Source organism: Salmo salar, chromosome 10, assembly GCF_965601325.2.
Source record: "Salmo salar chromosome 10, fSalSal1, whole genome shotgun sequence".
In the NCBI taxonomy this organism is placed as follows: Eukaryota; Metazoa; Chordata; class Actinopteri; order Salmoniformes; family Salmonidae; genus Salmo; species Salmo salar.
Window position 1 is genome coordinate 96,377,234 of NC_138300.1, and position 23,051 is coordinate 96,400,284.

The 23,051-nt window shown below is 41.3% G+C and overlaps 1 protein-coding gene across 6 annotated transcripts in view; it reads left to right on the plus strand.

The window, feature by feature from the left end:
- Positions 1-23,051, plus strand: part of c2cd5 (C2 calcium dependent domain containing 5) — a 62,894-nt gene that overhangs the window by 21,376 nt on the left and 18,467 nt on the right. For 3 of the 6 annotated variants that reach the window (XM_082957256.1, XM_082957258.1, XM_082957254.1), the window contains exons 9-18: positions 503-633; positions 1,854-1,962; positions 13,240-13,354; positions 13,499-13,672; positions 14,044-14,235; positions 14,360-14,546; positions 14,739-14,924; positions 15,834-15,971; positions 16,336-16,399; positions 16,505-16,566. In XM_082957256.1, coding sequence (XP_082813382.1) covers positions 503-633; positions 1,854-1,962; positions 13,240-13,354; positions 13,499-13,672; positions 14,044-14,235; positions 14,360-14,546; positions 14,739-14,924; positions 15,834-15,971; positions 16,336-16,399; positions 16,505-16,566 — 1,358 coding nt within the window. The remainder of the gene's footprint in view (positions 1-502; positions 634-1,853; positions 1,963-13,239; positions 13,355-13,498; positions 13,673-14,043; positions 14,236-14,359; positions 14,547-14,738; positions 14,925-15,833; positions 15,972-16,335; positions 16,400-16,504; positions 16,567-23,051) is intronic. The other 3 variants (XM_082957257.1, XM_082957255.1, XM_045688244.2) reach the window with 3 other exon arrangements.

Below are 23,051 nucleotides of genomic sequence, written 5' to 3' on the forward strand. Positions count from 1 at the left end.
ACACTCCCTCAAAACTTGTGGCATTGTTTGACAAAACTGCACATTGTAGTGGCCTTTTATTGTCCCTAGCATGAGGTGCACCTGTGTAATGATCATGCTGTTAAATCAGGTTCTTGATATGCCATACCTGTCAGGTGGATGGATTATCTTGGCAAAGGAGAAATGCTCACTAAACAGGAATGTACATAAATTTGTGCACAAAATTTGAGAGAAATAAGCTTTTTGTGCATATGGAACATTAATGGGATCTTTTATTTCAGCGTATGAAACATGGGACCAACACTTAGCATGTTGCGTTCATATTTTTGTTCAGGATAGATTTTAGCCTAGTAGTCTAAGGGATACGATTAATATGGGATTTGCATGGTTGTCGAGGCGTTCTGGCTCACACAAGCCAAGGCATGGCAAGTGTACTTACTTACTTCCTATGGTTTTTGAGGAATGCCTGCTGTCTGTAATGAAGTGATGTGATTGGTGAAGTGGTGTTCTCTAATCCTATCAGGGATGGGGAGTGGGATCAGCGTTGGGAAAGAGGCAGGGCCGCTGAAGACCCTCCTCAGACAGCAGGCCCAATCAGCATTGGAGCAGAGGGTACGCACACACACACCGTACGGCATTGTGCTGTGTGAAAGGGTAATTGTGAAGTGTGTGTGAGGGTGAAGTATGATTATGTAAGAGTGAATAATGTTCCCTTTCTCCATCCTCTTGACCACTCCTTCCTCTCAGGGAGCCTCATCCTCTGGTATATTTGTAAACACCAGGGTATGTCTCTTTCACACACACTCACTCTTCTGGAAGCTTCTATCAAACCTGTCTTACCTGTCTGGGTTCTGCTCAGGGCTTCTACTCTTGAGTTGGGCTGTTTCTCAAAATTCTACAGTGACTTCATCTTCTCCATCTGCACTGATCTGTTAACACAGGACGGGAAGAAGCAACATGGAGGATACCTACTAGCAATATGCTTTTACCTGTCCAGTTCTGTCATTTGTCACCAGTGCAGATAGAGGAGAGAAGAAAGGTAGATAGTTGAGATGCAGCCTTAGTCCCCTGATCGATGGTAACAAGCACGCTCCACTCCATTACCATGGCGATATCACAATCACTCAGGTTGGGAAATTGCTGGTCTAGACCAGTATGCTGTAGCAGTTCCTCGTATGCATATCATTGGCATGGCTGAAACACACAGCCTCACTCTGCATGGGGAGGTGCCGTCCCACTCACTACCCCCTCATCTGGATGACACCTGTCCTGGATCACACTTTTCACACCTGGGTTGACTATTGACCGTCACAGCAGGAGACTGACTGTCACACAATGCCATTTTCAATTAAACTCTGCATTGTATTACTGGTATGCTGTTATTGTATAAACGGTATATCAGGGTTATTCAAATCCAGACCTCGAAGTCAGTACTGTTGGTTTTCATCCTACCCCTTCTAATCAGGGACTGATTCAGACCTCGGTGATAATCAATTAACTGAACTAACTAGCAGGGACAAAAAGCCAACCAGCAGTACTGCAGACCTCCAGACCTTGACTTGAGGCCTGTTGTATACTCTGTCTGCCTGTCATCTGTCAAGTTGTGTATCTGAGGTAGAAGAGATGAACCAACACTACCTCATTTAGCAGATTACTCTGTTGCTGCTACTAAATGAATGACATATGTTAATACTACTTTCAGTCAGTGTGGGTTTTTATCTTCTGTCTTATGCCCTTACAACCCTGCATCTTTTTTGTATGATGAGGATAGGGTTGAGCGCGCAATCCTTAATTCTACTGTTTCCATGGTAACCAAAGTTCACGGAGACAGGTTTGACCCCTAACCAGACTTTTCTGACCCTGTGTAATTTCAGGAGTTCCCCTTCTTCACGTTGACTTGTTTTCCCCCCGGCTTCCTGGTTCACATCGGGGGAGTGGTCAGCGCCCGCTCGGTCAAGCTGCTTGACCGCATACACAACCCTGGTGAGTTCCCTACAACTGCACGGTCCCAGCTATAGAACACAGCAACATGTGTTACAGGTTGTAATCCATGTTGCAGTGTAGCTTGTGTTTCCAGGCTAGTTAGATTATGATTGACATGACCGATCACTCTTGTTAAAGAGATGTTTAAACTCAATGGGATCATCTGTATTAAGGATCAATAAATGGCTAGAGGGGTAACACACATAGTGGGATCAGTGTGTTGATCCTATTCTGTGTGTGCTAGCAGAAATGATTTATATACATTGGTCCATTACCCCCCCCACCCGATTCTACACCCTTCTCCCCAAGTGTGTACTACTTCTCCCGAAGGGTGGAGAATGGGAATAGCCTACAGCCCATGTTTACAGCAGGTGAATCCTTCTACAGTTGCTTCCTAAAGCCTGTCTCACCATGTTCCAGAGAGAGAGAGAAAGGGAGGTTCACATTAGGCCTTCAGCCCTATCCTGCCCTGTAGGGAACTGCTAAGCTCTAACAACTGAGAAAGGAAAGGGAATACCTAGTCAGTTGCACAACTGAATGCATTCCACCGAAATATGTCTTCCACATTTAACCCAAACCCTCTGAATCAGCGGGGGGCTACCTTAATCGACGTTCACGTCGTCAGTGCCCAGGGAGCAGTTCTTGTTCTGGGTTAACTGCCTTGCTCAAAGGCAGAACGGCAGATTTTTTTCACCTTACCAGCTCAGGGATTTGAACCAGCGACCTTTCGGTTAATGGCACGACGCCCGGGTCACTTATACCTGCCGCCCAGGTCACTGATACTGGGTCGGATTATGTTTTCATCCTCCTAATGGTTAGGATTATGGGTGGGTTAATCGGATCCTAGATCTGTGGTTACGGGGACTTCAACCTGGATCTGCTAGTTGTGTGTGTGTGTGTGTAATAACTTCCTCTCTGTGCTGTGTGTGGTGTTTGCTGCCCCCTGGTATTGAGGTTTGGTAGTGCATGGCTGAGGTGTGCTGTGGCTTGGCTGTGTCGTGTGTTGGTCTTTTGGGCTGAAGGAGGCTCTGGCCTGATGTGGTCTGTACTCCAAAGCCTAAAGGTGGCTACAAGCTTCACTCCGTCGATGGATGTGCATGCATGTGCAAGGGGGCGGAGGCAGGTTTTTTTATGGGCAGCACGCACTTTTGTCCACATAGACGTTGCGTTCCACATAGAGAGGAAGTCCACCTTGTGTAGTGTATATCCACTATGGGGCTTGGAGAGCCAGAGTAGTTTACCAAGCAAGAGGGTCCGTGGCTCTCTTTGACTCTAGCTAGTAGGGATGGGCTGTATCCTGATGTTCATAACCGTCATACCGTTTCTGTACCATACCGGAGTATACGGTATAACCTGAAGTGCACACAAGGGGCACTATACATTTTTTGGGAGATGCACAAAACGATTTAGGCAACAGGGATCTTCATCCAGGAGGGGATTGAATGTCTCTGCTGTAACCAAGAAGCTTGATCTTGACATCTAGCCACTTAGCTAGAAAGTTAGCAAACCAAATGCATAGCTGGAGCACTGCGCAGGATATCATTTATTTGACACATCTTAGGTTTCTTATAGCTTTACTTAACTTATAGTTAGTTATAAGCAGTGACGTAGCACGGGGAAAAAACAAAATATTAATATTATATATATTTTTTAAATGGTATTGACAATCATACCGTCGTTATTTTGAAATACCCCAGTATATGGTATAAACTAGAGGTCGACCGATTAATCGGAATGGCCGATTAATTAGGGCCAATTTCAAGTTTTCATAACAATCGGAAATCGCTATTTTTGGACACCGATTTGGCCGATTTAATTTTGTATATTTTTTTTAAACACCTTTATTTAAACTAGGCAAGTCAGTTAAAAACATTCTTATTTTCAATGACGGCCTAGGAACGGTGGGTTAACTGCCTTGTTCAGGGGCAGAACAATAGATTTTTACCTTTACTCGGGGATTGAATCTTGCAACCTTATGTTTAACTAGTCGAACGCTCTAACCACCTGCCTTCCATTGCACTCCATGAGGAGCCTGCCTGTTACGTGAATGCAGTAAGAAGCCAAGGTAAGTTGCTAGCTAGCATTAAACATATCTTATAAAAAACAATCCATCAATCATAATCACTAGTTAACTACACATGGTTGATGATATTACTAGTTTATCTAGCGTGTCCTTCGTTGCATATAATCGATGCGGTGCGCATTCGCGAAAAAGGACTGTCGTTGCTCCAACGTGTACCTAACCATAAACATTAATGCCTTTCTTAAAATCAATACACAAGTATATATTTTTAAACCTGCATATTTAGTTAATATTGCCTGCTAACATGAGTTTCTTGGGAAATTGTGTCACTTCTCTAGCGTTCTGTGCAACAGAGTCAGGGTATATGCAGCAGTTTGGGCCACCTGGCTCGTTGCGAACTGTGTGAAGACTTTCTTCCTAACAAAGACAGCCAACTTCGCCAAACGGGGGATGATTTAACAAAAGCACATTTGCGAAAAAAGCACAATCGTTGCACGACTGTACCTAACCATAAAAATCAATGCCTTTCTTAAAATCAATACACAGAAGTATACATTTTTAAACTTGCATATTTAGCTAAAGAAATCCAGGTTAGCAGGCAATATTAACCAGGTGAAATTGTGTCACTTCTCTTGCGTTCATTGCAAGCAGAGTCAGGGTATATGCAACATTTTGGGCCGCCAGGCTCGTTGCGAATTAATTTGCCAGAATTTTACGTAATTATGACATAACATTGAAGGTTGTGCAATGTAACAGGAATATTTAGACTTATGGGTGCCACCCGTTAGATAAAATACGGAACGGTTCCGTATTACACTGAAAGAATAAACGTTTTGTTTTCGAGATGATAGTTTCCAGATTCGACCATATTAATGACCTAAGGCTCGTATTTCTGTGTGTTATTATGTTATAATTAAGTCTGATTTTATAGAGCAGCCTGACTGAGCGATGGTAGGCACCAGCAGGCTCGTAAGCACTCATTCAAACAGCACTTTTGTGCGTTTTGCCAGCTGCTCTTCGCTGTGCTTCAAGCAGTGCGCTGTTTATGACGTCAAGCCTATCAACTCCCGAGATTAGGCTGGTGTAACCGATGTGAAATGGCTAACTAGTTAGCGGGGTGCGTGCTAATAGCGTTTCAAACGTCACTCGCTCTGAGACTTGGAGTAGTTGTTCCCTTTGCTCTGCATGGGTATCGCTGCTTCGAGGGTGGCTGTTGTTGATGTGTTCCTGGTTCGAGCCCAGGTAGGAGCGAGGAGAGGGACGGAAGCTATACTGTTACACTGGCAATACTAAAGTGCCTATAAGAACATCCAATAGTCAAAGGTATATGAAATACAAATCGTATAGAGAGAAATAGTCCTATAATAACTACAACCTAAAACTTCTTACCTGGGAATATTGAAGACTCATGTTAACCTCCCTGGGCAACAGCCAGTGGAATCGCGTGGTGCAAAATACAAATACCTCAAAAATGCTATAACTTCAATTTCTCAAACATATGACTATTTTACACCATTTTAAAGACAAGACTCTCGTTAATCTAACCACATTGTCCGATTTCAAAAAGGCTTTACAGCGAAAGCAAAACATTAGATTATGTCATGAGAGTACCCTGCCAAAAATAATCACACAGCCATGTTCAAAGCAAGCATATGTCACAAAAACCAAAACCACAGCTAAATGCAGCACTAACCTTTGAAATCTCCTGCACTAACCTTTAAAATCTCCTGCTGTTTTTCGCCCAGAGACAGGAGAGACGTCATTCCACTTTCTGGCGCCTTCTGTCACCCCTTCTTCACCCCCCCCCCCTTAAAAGATTTTGATGAACTATTGTAAAGTGGTTGTTCCACTGGATATTATAAGGTGAATGCACCAATTTGTAAGTCGCTCTGGATAAGAGCGTCTGCTAAATGACTTAAATGTAAATGTTCTGAGAGCCAATGGAAGCCTTAGAAAATGTCACGTTACAGGAGAGATGCTGTATTTTCGATAGAGATGCCACAGAAGGAGAACAAATTGTCAGACAGGGCACTTCCTGTATGGAATCTTCTCAGGTTTTGGCCTGCCATATGAGTTCTGTTATACACCATTCAAACAGTTTTAGAAACTTTAGAGTGTTTTCTATCCAAATCTACTAATTATATGCATATTCTCGTTTCTGGGCAAGAGTAGTAACCAGTTTAAATCGGGTACGTTTTTAATCCGGCCGTGCAAATACTGCCCCCTAGCCCCAACAGGTTAACCTCTTACATCTAGATGTTCCGCTAGCGGAACACCGCTCCAATATCCAATGATGTGGCGCGAATTACAAACTCCTCAAAAATCCCCAAACTTCAATTTTTCAAACATATGACTATTTTACACCATTTTAAAGACAAGACTCTCCTTTATCTAACCACATTGTCCGATTTCAAAAAGGCTTCACAACGAAAGCAAAACATTAGATTATGTCAGGAGAGTACCCAGCCAGAAATAATCAGACACCCATTTTTCAAGCTAGCATATAATGTCACAAAAACCAAAACCACAGCTAAATGCAGCACTAACCTTTGATGATCTTCATCAGATGACACTCCTAGGACATTATGTTATACAATACATGCATGTTTTGTTCAATCAAGTTCATATTTATATCAAAAACCAGCTTTTTACATTAGCATGTGACATTCAGAACTAGCATACCCACCGAACACTTCCGGTGAATTTACTAAATTACTCACGATAAACGTTCACAAAAAACATAATTATTTTAAGAATTATAGATACAGAACTCCTTTATGCAATCGCTATGTCCGATTTTAAAATAGCTTTTCGGTGAAAGCACATTTTGCAATATTCTGAGTAGATAGCCCGGCATCACAGGGCTAGCTATTTAGACACCCAGCAAGTTTGGCACTCACCAAAGTCAGATTTACTATAAGAAAAATGTTATTACCTTTGCTGTCTTCGTCAGAATGCACTCCCAGGACTTCTACTTCAATAACAAATGTTGGTTTGGTCCAAAATAATCCATCGTTATATCCAAATAGCGCCGTTTTGTTCGTGCGTTCAAGACACTATCCGAAAGGGTAAATAAGGGTGACGAGCATGGCGCATTTCGTGACATAAATTTTCTAAATATTCCATTACCGTACTTCGAAGCATGTCAACCGCTGTTTAAAATCCATTTTTATGCCATTTTTCTCATAAAAAAGCGATAATATTCCGACCGGGAATCTGCGTTTAGGTAAACAGACAAAAGAAAATAAAGCATGGGGTCGACTCGGGCACGCGCCTAAGCCCATAGTACACTGATCGGCCACTTGCCAAACGCGATAAAGTGTTTCAGCCAGAGGCTGCCTCGATATCGTTCAGCTTTTTCCCGGGCTCTGAGAGCCTATGGGAGCCGTAGGAAGTGTCACGTTATAGCAAAGATCCTCAGTCTTCAATAAAAAGAGCCAAGATGAAACACAACTTGTCAGACAGGCCACTTCCTGCATGGAATCTTCTCAGGTTTTGGCCTGCCATATGAGTTCTGTTATACTCACAGACACCATTCAAACAGTTTTAGAAACTTTAGGGTGTTTTCTAACCAAAGCCAATAATTATATGCATATTCTAGTTACTGGGCAGGAGTAGTAACCAGATTAAATCGGGTACGTTTTTTTTTATCCGGCCGTGTCAATACTGCCCCCTAGCCCTAACAGGTTAATGCAACCGCTGTGTCAGATTTAAAAAAAGCTTTACGGCAAAAGCACACGATGCGATTATCTGAGTACAGCGCTCAGCCACCAAAACAAGTCATACAGATACCCGCCATGTTGTGGAGTCAACAAAAGTCAGAAATAGTATTATAAATATTCACTTACCTTTGATGATCTTCATCGGAATGCACTCCCAGGAATCCCAGTTCCACAATAAATGTTCGTTTTGTTCGATAAAGTCCATATTTATGTCCAAATACCTCCTTTTTGTTCGCGCGTTTATTTCACCAATCCAAATGCACAAGGCGCGAGCACTAAGTCCAGACGAAAAGTCAAAAAAGTTCCATTACAGTTCGTAGAAACATGTCAAATGATGTATATAATAAATCTTTAGGATGTTTTTTTATCATAAATCTTCAATAATATTCCAACCGGACAATTCCTTTGTCTTTAGAAAGGAAAGGGAACGGAGCTTGTGCGCGATCAACAACTCAAGGCTTTCAGCCAGACCCCTGGTTCAAACAGCTCTTATTCGCTCCCCTTTCACAGTAGAAACCTGAAACAACATTCTAAAGACTGTTGACATCTAGTGGAAGCCTTAGGAAGTGCAATCTGACCCCATTTACACTGTATATTGGATAGGCAATCACTTGAAAAACTACAAACCTCAGATTTCCCACTTCCTGGTTGGATTTTTCTCAGGTTTTCGCCTGCCATATGAGTTCTGTTATACTCACAGACATAATTCAAACAGTTTTAGAAACTTCAGAGTGTTTTCTATCCAAATCTACTAATAATATGCATATATTAGCTTCTGGGCCTGAGTAGCAGGCCCAGAAGCTAATATATGCATATTATTAGTAGATTTGGATATAACAGAACTCAGAGGTAAACTCGTGCCCAGCTTTTCATCCGGATGTGATAAATACTGCCCCCTATCCCAAAGAAGTTAATATTAAGAAAGTTGAGAAATAAATATTGTAGGCCTAGCCTATAGGAAGCTGATCCTCCTCTTTTTACTAGAGACCATTACTCTGTTTTCTTGCGCAATTGCATAGCCTATTGAAAGGTTGCGCAACATGAGTTCATGGGCTCTCATGAAGTGTTTGATTACATTTACATTGATGTCAGTGATTAGACGGACAATAGTGTTGAGTACCAGGCAGTTAGAAAGTTTGGTAGGCTACTAATGACCATCAGCAGCATCAGCGCTAGGAGAAGCCTTATTACCGTGACTAAACGGTCACGTGGAATTTGACTGCCTTCCTGACTTGTCACCGCCGGTGTAGCGGTAATACAGTAACCGCAACAGCCCTAATCACAAACACACACACTGAAAAAATAACTTCTCCTTCAACTTCAACAAAACAAAGGAGTTGATCGTGGACTACAGGAGACAGCAGAGAGTGCGCACCCCCACCACATCGACGGGGCTACAGTGGAGAGGGTCAAAAGCGTGCACATCACTGACTACCTGAAGTGGTCCCTTCACACAGACCATGGGACTTCTTCAACGGTATCGTTGAAGGGTATGGCAATTGCACCGTCCACAACTGCAGGGCTCTCCAGAGGGTGGTGCAATCAGCCCAATGCATCATCGGGCGCCCCATGATGAGCCTTTTAGGGCCTTGTTTGTCTGAGTACTAGTGTTGCCCAGTATACCGAAACCTCTGTACTTTTTCGATACTAGATCATGAAAAACAGTTTGATACTAGAATTATTTTTGGTACTTCTGTCAATTGTATCTCACGGATCAAGCCTGTCTCACAGATCAAGCCTGTCTATCAGCTCAGCCGACCCTTTATTATAGTGCTCACCGGCTACATCATGTTAGCTCCCCATTCATGCTACACATAAGTTAGCACACTTGAATAATGCGACACGGCATGTAGAAATGTTGAAACTGTTAACTACTGTTCACAAAACAATGTCCATACAGGCTAGAACACTTTAAAATGGAAGAAGATACCGGTAGCTTCCAGCTTTGTAGGTAGCCTAAAGTCCGGCAGATGGCGATATTGTGTCGTTTAATCTTACCGTCCAAACGCATTGTATGCAGCCGGCAATACATTCATATCCCTGGTGGACCGGTTTGTTTCTCGCCCCCACCTCAACTGACATTTTTACCCTGCCCCCACCCCAATGGACATTTATCGTTGCCACAGTTGTTAATATGTATATATTATTATTTTTGGTTTACTTAATTTTGTCCTTCGTTGTTGGAGTTCAAGATTTTCACCAAACCCTGTAATTACATCTGCAACCCTGTACATGTGACTATTAAACTCTCTAATCTCTCATTTCAGACCTTAAACATTTTCCATTAAGGCTGCATAGGCTTCGATATCCTCCTTAAATTGATTTCATGGTGAGAAGGCAGGACAAAAATGGGGAAAATATGCGTACTTATGAAAAACCATTTTCCAACACCTTGCTAGCGTGGCTAAATGCTAATCACGGATGGTGTATATCGCGTTCAGCCAAGCTCAATAACTCAATGCATGCACACACTCCTATTGAATATGTATTCACCTGTATTGTGGATAGGCCTAGGCTACGTCTTGATTTACCCAGTTTTGATTTATCGTTAAAATAAATGATTATGTAGTTAGGTTAGTAAAAAAAAAGTCAAATTGTGACTCATTAATGAATACATGGCTGTCTTTGAAAAATGTTGATGCAAAATGTTTTCAATATAATGATATTGAACTCAAAAGTTGCCCAGAGCAGAGGCTGAGTTGTTCGTTCTGTGACTTTGGCTAATATGCCTTCTTTTTTTGCAGTGGTATTGAGTATTATGATGGTAACAAACACTGTGATACTAAACCTGGTATTGGTATCAACGTAAAAATTCTGGCATCGTGAAAACACTATTGAGTATTGTGGGAGCAGTAGATGTGGCTTTGGAACAAGAGGTGAAGTGCAGTGGAAGAGAAGTTGTCTGTCAGACTCTCGTTTGTCTTTGCTTATTTGAGCTGGTTTTGCCATAATATGGACTTAGCCCTATTTGTAAAAGACCATCTTCTGTATACCAACCCTCCCTTGTCACAACACAACTAATTGGCTCAACGAGTCTTTCTGGGTAAATCTCTAAGCTTTCCACACCTGGAGTGTGCAACAGTTGCCTATTATTCTTTTCATAATTCTTCAAGCTCTGTCAAATTGGTTGAGGATCATTGCTCGTCAACCATTTTCAGGTCTTGCCATAGATGTTCAAGTAGATTTAAGTCAGAACTGTAACTCGGCCATTCAGGAACATTCACTGTCTTGGTAAGCAACTCCAGTGTAGATGCGGCCTTGTGTTTGAGTTTATTGTCCCAGTGTCTGTTAGCAAGCAGACTAAACCATGTTTCCCTTCAAGGATTTTTTGTGTGTTGGCCAGTGACAAAAAAAATCGAAATTGAATCAATTTGTAGGCTGTAACACAACAAAATGTGGATAAAGTCTAGGGGTGTGAATACTTTATGAAAGCAGTGGATCTGCTAGTGCATGCCTCTTCTCGTTCTCACCTCTTTAGGCTATACCTCTCTCCCTCCTCTAATTCCACAGCATCTCTCTTGGATCATTCTTCTTCTCACCCTATCTGCTTTTCTCTCCCTCTCTCTGCTAGGCTCTGGTATTGACTCAGTGGTCTGTCTTTGCAATGACTGTGGTGCTGTTGTCTTGTGTTGTAGTTTGTATCTTCTCTTTTTCTCTCTCTTTCTGTACTAATGGTGTGTGTTGTTCTGGCCCAGTGTTGGGTAACACACGCTCTTACAAACTGCTAGACTGGAATAGTGTTGCTGCAGGTACCTCCCTCCTCCTACTGGTTTCACACACTGGAGACATGGCAGCTCACTGACACACACACACACACACACACACACTCACACACACAACTATGGGTGTGCAAACATCTTGTTAAACCTCCAGGCTAAATCTCTGTCAGTGTTTTGGTGCAGTAGTCACTAGCCAATCTTTCACTGAGCTGCCATCTCTCTCTTGTCTTTGTGTGTGTGTGCTGAGCATGTGCTACCCCCCCTCCCCCGCCTGGCTAGCCCACACTACCAGGCTGCTCCTGCTACGGCAGTCTGTAACGCAATGCATCCCTAATGCTCCCCTAACCCAGCAAAGCATCTGCATTGTGGACAAACCTGTCCAGGTTCACACAAAGATAGACTGGGCATGTGCATATCATCCCTGGCTTCCACTGGGCCGTATTCATACAGGGAGGGGGGAAGAGACAAGAGAATGGAGGGGGGTACAGGAATGGAGGGAGGGAGTGCAACGGAGAGTAGTGTAGTGAGATAAAGACAGGGCTGAGGTAGTTTAGACTCTGTGATGAATGAATATGGCCCTCCTCTGCTCATGAGCGTGCACATGTTCATGAGCTCGCCCATGCGCGTGCACGTTATGTGAGCGTCCCTATGAGACATGCTGCTTCTTTTGGAGAGGACGCTGCTCTGGTTCTGTTACGCCTGATCCATCCATCTTCCTCCCGTTCTCTGTTTTTCTCTTTCTCTCTCCCTCCTTCCTCCCATTCTCTCTCTCTCGCTCTCTCGCTCTCTCTCTGTGTGTGTGGGCATGTGGCCTGTCCCAGGAGGTATGGCGTGGACCAATGGTTATTAAGGACCATGGTTCAGCCTCCACCAGGTGTCCCTCATTTAAATATGATGAATGCTCTGAGATGGTCTCCTCTCCTCCTCCTTTCCTGGCCTTATGTGAAGCCAGGGTTGTGTTCAGGGGGCACAGAACCTGGAGATAACGTTTTGAAACAGGAAGGCACTTCCTGAACTTGTCCAGTAAGAATACTCTTATTCGTTTTCCATTTTCAAAATGTTTAGCTTTGGTGTGCCCTACTGAACCCCTCCCGTTATGGGCATGAAGGTAAGGAGATGCAGGGGACTTGGGACGCCACCCCATTACTCCACCCACTAGATCCCTGTCTTCCTGTGATTGGCTGGCCTGGAGATAATGCTATAGGAGATGAGAACAGCCCAGACACTAACTAAACACCTTCATTGTCTTCATATTTGTCATCAACATCATGTTCACTGTGTTACAAACTGATAGTTGGCTAAGTGGTATCTGCTTGCTATGATGCACCTTTTAGCCCAATCAGCTAAATGTGTCAGTTGATTCTCTGTTGGTCAGACAGACAGATCTATTTGCTGATAGTCTCTAGTTTCTAATAGTCAGTTGTTTCCGATAGTAGCTAGTTTCTGTTAGTAGCTAGTTTCTGTTAGTAGCTAGTTTCCGTCACTAATTTCTGATAGTTTCTTCTAAAAGTTTGTTTGCGATAGTCAGTACATTTTTGAAAGTTGGCAGTTTCTAATAGGTGCTAGTTTCTGATGGTCAGCTAATTTCTGACAGTCGCTAGATTCTGGTAGACATACAGTCAGTCAGGTAGCCAGCCTGTGCGTGTGTGCCGCTATGTATGTGTGACTGTGTGTATCTGTGTATGACGGTGTGTGTGTGTGTGTGTGTGTGTGTGTGTGTGTGTGTGTGTGTGTGTGTGTGTGTGTGTGTGTGTGTGTGTGTGTGTGTGTGTGTGTGTGTGTGTGTGTGTGTGTGTGTGTGTGTGTGTTGCAGACGAGCCAGAGACGAGGGACGCGTGGTGGGAGGAGATTCGTCAGGAGATCAAGTCTCATGCCAAAGCCCTGGGTTGCCACGCTGTGGTGGGATACAGCGAGAGTACCACCATCTGGTACATTACACACACCATACTTATACTCACACAATACTTAGACCAAAGCTCTATTTCAAAGTCTGTTTGATGGGCAAAGAAAGTGTTGTATGCTAATTTTAACATCCCTATATCACCCTCTTCTCCCCTCCCCCCTGCCCACAGTGAGGAGGTGTGTATCCTGTCTGCATCGGGCACGGCGGCCATGTTGAATCCCAGGTTCATGCGCGAGGGCTGTTTGGACGCCGGCGGCAGCGACCACAGGTTGTCACGGCAACCACCCCTCGGCATGGTTGGGTCGGAGAGGGGAGAGGGGGACGCTAGCTCAGCTTGGCTGGGGTAGGAACACACACATACACACACACTGTGTTGGATGGGTGTTAGTGTAGGGGTGAGAGAACTTGAGTGGCCAGGAGGGTTTTGGACTAATTAACCTAGTCATGGGTTGCTTCTAAATGGACAGTGGTGTAATGAGGCAGCAAGTAGCCTAGCCGTTAAGAGCGTTGGGCCAGTAACCGAAAGGTCGCCGGTTCACCAAGCTGACTAAGTGGAAATATTGCCGATGTGTCCTTGAGCAAGGCACTTAACCCTAATTGCTCCTGTCGCTCTGGATAAGAGCATCTGCTAAATGACTTAATGTAAAATGTTAATGAATGAATGAACTTCATAGCTTTTTAGCATACTTTCTGAGCAGTGTGTGTGTATTCCAGGTTTGATGATGCGTCACCCCCTAGCTGCGGATTTTGTCACATCCCATATGATGAGTTCAACATGCCGTTCCCAGCTCAGCTCACATACTGCTACCACTGTAGGAGACAGAAGGTCCCTGACGTGCTCTTTACTACCATAGACCTACCTGCTGAGGCTGCTGTTACTGGGAAGGGCTGCCTCATACAGGCCAGGTAACGCACACACTACCACTACAACCATATATCCTGTCTTTGTGTCTGTGTTGTTCCTCTAAACTGTTTCCTATGAAGAAGGTGGCCCAGGGAGGTGTGTGTGTAATGTTGTGTTATATTGCAGGTTGTGTCGTACCAAGAAGAAGGCTCAAGGGGAGGTGAATGCCACAGCTATCTCTAACTTACTCCCCTTCATGGAGTATGAGCTCCACACCCAGCTGATGAACAAACTGAAGCTGCGCTGCATGAATGCTCTGTTTGGGCTCCGCATTCAGATCAGTGTGGGAGAAAACATGCTCCTAGGACTAGCTGTAAGTCCTGTGTTTGAGTGTGTGCGTCTGTGTGACCCTCTCCTCATGTCTGCTACAAGGTGTGTTTCTGACGTGTGTGTGTGTGTGTGTGTGTGTGTGTGTGTGTGTGTGTGTGTGTGTGTGTGTGTGTGTGTGTGTGTGTGTGTGTGTGTGTGTGTGTGTGTGTGTGTGTGTGTGTGTGTGTGTGTCCAGTCTGCAACGGGTGTGTACCTGTCAGCTCTGCCAGCTCCAGGTGGTATCCAGATAGCTGGTAAGACCCCCAGTGACCTGAGCTACGACCAACACATTTCAACCATGCATAAACGCATCAACGACACCATCGCCATGAACAAGGAGCTCTACAACATACACCCCCCGGTGAGAGAGAGACACCCCCCGGTGAGAGAGAGACAAACACACACACCAGTCTGTGTGGAACATCATAGTTCATTCCTCTCTGTGTCTTTCTCTGGTTATTAAGAAGTTATTTACGTTGGACCCTGAGGCGTTCACCGCCTGAATACAGTACTAGCATGCACATTAGCCTCTATTAATCACAGCTTTATATGAGTACCTCACCCTCTAAAATCACAGCTCTATCTCAGTACACCCACTCTAGAATCACAATATATGAGTAGTCCTACAATTACAGCTGTATGAGTATCACAGCTTGACAGTAAATGTGTACACTCTAAAATCACAGCTCTGTCTAAGTACAGTCTAGATTCACAGTTCTATGATAGTCTAGATTCACAGCTCTATGATAGTCTAGATTCACAGCTCTATGATAGTCGAGATTCACAGCTCTATGATAGTCGAGATTCACAGCTCTGTCTAAGCACAGTCTAGATTCACAGCTCTAGGATAGTCTAGATTCACAGCTCTAGGATAGTCTAGATTCACAGCTCTAGGATAGTCTAGATTCACAGCTCTAGGATAGTCTAGATTCACAGCTCTAGGATAGTCTAGATTCACAGCTCTAGGATAGTCTAGATTCACAGCTCTAGGATAGTCTAGATTCACAGCTCTGTCTAAGCACAGTCTAGATTCACAGCTCTGGAGGACACTATCACACACACATTAAAATGTGTGTGTGATTATCACTAATATAGAAACGTACTCTGATGATTGCACAATATTGGGTGTGGGTAGAATTGGGTGTGATAAGGAATGACCTACTTCTACTTAGTGTGAGGTTTGGACTGATGGTGTTTCTATGGGACTGCAACTAACTCAGCGGCTCACAACGCGGACAGGGATGGTCAGACACACACACATATTGTTGAGTTGTTGTTATTGTTGTTGTAGGAGTGTATAGAGGAGGTGGTGGGGTCTCCTATCCCTGACAGACAGCGGTCCAGACTGTTCAGGTCTACCTCTGAGAGTTCAGATGAGCTGTCTGAACTAGACCTGTCCCACGGCAAGAAGGACGCCTTCGTACTGGAGGTACGGTTGGCTGTGTGTACTGTGCTGTAGGGGTGTGTGTTATGTTGGATGTGTAATTGTACTATGATCTGTATAGGATCTCAAAAAACAAATAAAGTAACACCTCACGGCACAACACCTATCCACCATGTGACCTACTTGTTGTGTGTATGTACTGACATGTATGTGTAACTGATAGCTGCACACACACACTACATGTTCATGTTTTTAAATGTATGGAAATTGTAAAGTCTTTTGTCATAATGTATTTTTGGTTATGTGTTGGACCCCAGTAAGACTAGCTGTACCATTGGCGTTGGCTAATGGAGATCCTAATAAATCACATCAAATCTGTGTGTTCATGCTTTTCTTCTCATGTCTTTAGATTGATGACACTGATGCAGTAGAGGACATCCAATCCCTACTCACTGATGCCCCCATGCCTGCAGGTACACACACACACACACACACACACACACACACACACACACACACACACACTGTTCTACTAGAAATGTTTTACGATGTCCGTCCATCTACCTGTCTCTCTTCAGGGTTCTACAGCTGTAACACAGAGGTCATGCCTGGGATTTACAACTGGACTTCAGGGCTACAGGTCAGACTCACACACTGAAACACTGCTACTACTACCACTACTACTGTACTACTACTACTACTACTACTACTACTACTGGTCCGCACAATTGGCCCAGCGTCATCCGGGTTTGGCCCCGTTAGGCCGTCATTATAAATAAGAATTTGTTCTTAAATTACTGTACTACTACTACTAGTACTACTGTACTACTACTTTACTACTTCTACTACTACTTATACTGTTCTACTTCTACTTTGCTACTTCTACTACTTTACTTCTACTACTACTGTACTACTTCTATTGCTACTAGTGTACTACTACTGTATTACTAATAATGCTGTACGAGTGTACTACTACTACTGTTCTACTACTACTACTGTTCTACTACTACTACTGTTCTACTACTACTACTACTGTTCTACTACTACTACTACTGTTCTACTACTACTACTACTGTTCTACTACTACTACTACTGTTCTACTACTACTACTACTACTGTTCTTCTACTACTACTACTACTACTACTACTACTACTACTGTTCTTCTACTACTACTACTGTTCTTCTACTACTACTACTGTTCTACTACTACTACTACTACTGTTCTACGACTACTACTGTTCTACGTCTACTACTACTACTGTTTTACTTCTACTACTACTACTACTACTACTACTGTTTTGCTTCTACTACTACTACTACTACTACTACTACTGTTTTACTTCTACTACTACTACTACTACTACTACTACTACTACTGTTCTCCTTCTACTACTGTTCTACTACTACTACTGTACTACTTATACTGCTATTGTACTACTACTACTCTACTTCTACTACTACTACTACTACTGTACTACTTCTACTACTACTGTTCTACTGCTACTACTGTACTAGTACTACTGTTCTTCTACTACTACTACTACTACTACTACGCCTACTACTACTACTGTTCTTCTACTACTACTGTTCTTCTACTACTACTACTACTACTACTACTGTTCTACGTCTACTACTACTACTGTTCTACTACTACTTCTACTACTACTACTGCTGTTCTACTACTACTACTGTTCTACTACTTCTACTACTACTGTTTTACTTCTACTACTACTACTACTACTACTACTAATACTACTACTGTTTTACTTCTACTACTACTACTACTACTACTGTTTTACTTCTACTACTACTACTACTACTACTACTACTACTACTACTGTTCTACTACTACTACTGTTCTACTACTACTACTGTTCTACTACTACTACTGTACTACTTATACTGCTATTGTACTACTACTACTCTACTTCTACTACTACTGTTCTACTGCTACTACTGTACTAGTTCTACTGTTCTTCTACTACTGTTCTACTACTGTACTACTACTACTGTTCTACTTCTACTACTGTTCTACTACTACTACTGTACTACTACTACTACTACTACTACTGTACTACTACTGTTCTAGTACTACTACTGTTCTAGTACTACTACTGTTCTACTACTTCTACTACTAGTACTGTTCTACTACTAGTACTGTTCTACTACTAGTACTGTTCTACTACTAGTACTACTACTACTACTGTACTACTACTACTACTCTTCTTCTACTACTACTACTCTTCTTCTACTACTACTACTACTGTCCTACTTCTACTACTGTTATACTACTACTGTACTAGTTCTACTACTACTACTACTACTACTATACTAGTTCTACTACTACTATTATTCTACTACTACTACTGTACTCCTTCTACTATTGTACTACTTCTACTACTCTACTACTACTACTACTGTTGTACTACTACTACTACTACTGTTGTACTACTACTACTACTACTGTTCTACTACTACTACTGCTGTTCTACTACTACTGTTCTACTACTTCTACTACTACTACTGTTTTACTTCTACTACTACTACTACTACTACTACTACTACTACTACTGTTTTACTTCTACTACTACTACTACTACTACTGTTTTACTTCTACTACTACTACTACTACTACTACTACTGTTTTACTTCTACTACTACTACTACTACTACTGTTCTCCTTCTACTACTACTACTACTACTACTACTGTTCTACTACTACTACTACTACTGTACTACTTATACTGCTATTGTACTACTACTACTCTACTTCTACTACTACTACTGTACTACTTCTACTACTACTGTTCTACTGCTACTACTGTACTAGTTCTACTGTTCTTCTACTACTGTTCTACTACTGTACTACTACTACTGTTCTACTTCTACTGTTCTACTACTACTACTGTACTACTACTACTACTACTACTACTACTACTACTGTTCTAGTACTACTACTGTTCTACTACTTCTACTGTTCTACTACTTCTACTACTAGTACTGTTCTACTACTAGTACTGTTCTACTACTAGTACTGTTCTACTACTAGTACTACTACTAGTACTGTTCTACTACTAGTACTACTACTAGTACTGTTCTACTACTGTACTACTTCTACTACTACTACTCTTCTTCTACTACTGTCCTACTTCTACTACTACTACTGTCCTACTTCTACTACTGTTCTACTACTACTGTACTAGTTCTACTACTACTACTACTACTACTACTACTACTACTACTGTACTACTTCTACTACTACTGTTCTACTGCTACTACTGTACTAGTTCTACTGTTCTTCTACTACTGTTCTACTACTGTACTACTACTACTGTACTACTACTACTACTGTTCTACTACTACTACTGTACTACTACTACTACTACTACTGTACTACTACTGTTCTAGTACTACTACTGTTCTAGTACTACTACTGTTCTACTACTTCTACTACTAGTAGTGTTCTACTACTAGTACTGTTCTACTACTAGTACTGTTCTACTACTAGTACTGTTCTACTACTAGTACTGTTCTACTACTAGTACTGTTCTACTACTACTGTACTACTTCTACTACTACTACTCTTCTTCTACTACTACTACTCTTCTTCTACTACTACTACTGTCCTACTTCTACTACTGTTATACTACTACTGTACTAGTTCTACTACTACTACTACTATACTAGTTCTACTACTACTATTATTCTACTACTACTACTGTACTCCTTCTACTATTGTACTACTTCTACTACTCTACTACTACTACTACTGTTGTACTACTACTACTACTACTGTTGTACTACTACTACTACTACTGTTCTACTACTACTACTGCTGTTCTACTACTACTGTTCTACTACTTCTACTACTACTACTACTACTACTACTACTACTACTGTTTTACTTCTACTACTACTACTACTACTACTACTACTACTGTTTTACTTCTACTACTACTACTACTACTACTACTACTACTGTTCTCCTTCTACTACTACTACTGTTCTACTACTACTACTGTTCTCCTTCTACTACTACTACTGTTCTACTACTACTACTACTACTGTACTACTTATACTACTATTGTACTACTACTACTACTGTTCTACTACTACTACTGTACTACTTCTACTACTACTGTTCTACTTCTACTACTGTACTAGTACTACTGTTCTACTACTACTACTACTACTGTTCTTCTACTACTACTACTACTACTGTTCTTCTACTACTACTACTACTACTACTGTTCTACGTCTACTACTACTACTGTTCTACTACTACTACTGCTGTTCTACTACTACTGTTCTACTACTTCTACTACTACTACTGTTTTACTTCTACTACTACTACTACTACTGTTTTACTTCTACTACTACTACTACTACTCCTACTACTGTTTTACTTATACTACTACTACTACTACTACTACTACTGTTCTCCTTCTACTACTACTACTACTACTACTACTACTGTTCTACTACTACTACTACTACTGTACTACTTATACTGCTATTGTACTACTACTACTCTACTTCTACTACTACTACTGTACTACTTCTACTACTACTGTTCTACTGCTACTACTGTACTAGTTCTACTGTTCTTCTACTACTGTTCTACTACTGTACTACTACTACTGTTCTACTTCTACTACTGTTCTACTACTACTACTGTACTACTACTACTACTACTACTACTACTACTACTGTTCTAGTACTACTACTGTTCTACTACTTCTACTGTTCTACTACTTCTACTACTGTACTACTTCTACTACTAGTACTGTTCTACTACTAGTACTGTTCTACTACTAGTACTACTACTAGTACTGTTCTACTACTAGTACTACTACTAGTACTGTTCTACTACTAGTACTACTACTAGTACTGTTCTACTACTGTACTACTTCTACTACTACTACTCTTCTTCTACTACTGTCCTACTTCTACTACTACTACTGTCCTACTTCTACTACTGTTCTACTACTACTGTACTAGTTCTACTACTACTACTACTACTACTACTATACTAGTTATACTACTACTATTATTCTACTACTACTACTGTACTCCTTCTACTATTGTACTACTTCTACTACTGTACTACTACTACTACTACTGTTGTACTACTACTGTTGTACTACTACTACTACTACTGTTCTACTTCTACTACTACTGTTCTACTACTACTACTGTACTACTACTACTACTGTACTACTACTACTACTACTGTTCTACTACTACTACTGTTCTACTACTTCTACTACTGTACTACTTCTACTACTAGTACTGTTCTACTACTAGTACTGTTCTACTACTAGTACTGTTCTACTACTACTACTACTGTACTACTTCTACTACTACTGTTCTACTACTTCTACTACTGTACTACTTCTACTACTAGTACTGTTCTACTACTAGTACTGTTCTACTACTAGTACTGTTCTACTACTACTACTACTGTACTACTTCTACTACTACTGTTCTACTACTACTGTATTACTTATTCTACTATACTAGTTCTACTACTACTATTATTCTACTACTACTACTGTACTCCTACTATTGTACTACTTCTACGACTGTACTACTACTACTGTACTAGTTCTACTACTACTACTACTACTACTACTACTACTACTATACTAGTTCTACTACTACTATTATTCTACTACTACTACTGTACTCCTACTATTGTACTACTTCTACTACTGTACTACTACTACTGTTGTACTACTACTACTACTACTACTACTACTACTACTACTACTACTGTTGTACTACTACTGTTGTACTACTACTACTACTGTACTACTTCTACTACTACTACTACTACTGTTGTACTACTACTACTACTACTACTGTTGTACTACTACTACTACTACTATTATTCTACTACTACTACTGTACTACTTCTACTATTGTACTACTACCACTACTGTTCTACTACTACTACTGTACTACTTCTTCTACTGCTACTACTGTACTAGTTCTACATTTTACATTTACATTTTAGTCATTTAGCAGACGCTCTTATCCAGAGTGACTTACAGTAGTGAATGCATACATTTCATACATTTGTTTTTGTAAACTTTCTTTTCTTCTTCTGCTGCTACTACTACTACTACTACTATTCTACTACTACTACTACTATTCTACTACTACTACATACTAGTTCTACTACTACTACTACAATACTAGTTCTACTACTACTACTACTACTACTATTATTCTACTACTACTACTACTGTACTACTTCTACTACTACTGTTGTACTACTACTGTATTACTTCTACTACTACTGTTGTACTACTGTACTACTACTACATACTAGTTCTACTACTACTACTACTACTACTATTATTCTACTACTGTTCTACTACTACTACTGTTCTACTCCTACTGTACAACTACTTTACTACTACTACTACTACTACTACTACTACTACTACTACTACTACTACTTATACTGTTCTACTTCTACTTTGCTACTTCTACTACTTTACTTCTACTACTACTGTACTACTTCTATTGCTACTAGTGTACTACTACTGTATTACTAATAATGCTGTACGAGTGTACTACTACTACTACTGTTCTACTACTGTTCTACTACTACTACTGTTCTACTACTACTACTACTACTACTGTTCTACTACTACTACTACTACTACTACTACTACTACTGTTCTACTACTACTACTACTGTTCTACTACTACTACTACTACTGTTCTACTACTACTACTGTTCTACGTCTACTACTACTACTACTACTGTTCTACGTCTACTACTGCTGTTCTACTACTACTGCTGCTGTTTTACTACTACTACTACTACTACTACTACTACTACTACTACTGTTCTCCTTCTACTACTACTACTACTACTACTACTACTACTGTTCTACTACTACTGTTCTACTACTGTACTACTTATACTGCTATTGTACTACTACTACTCTACCTCTACTACTGTACTACTTCTACTACTACTGTTCTACTGCTACTACTGTACTAGTTCTACTGTTCTACTACTACTGTTCTACTACTGTACTACTACTACTGTACTACTACTACTACTGTTCTACTACTACTACTGTTCTACTACTACTACTGCTGTA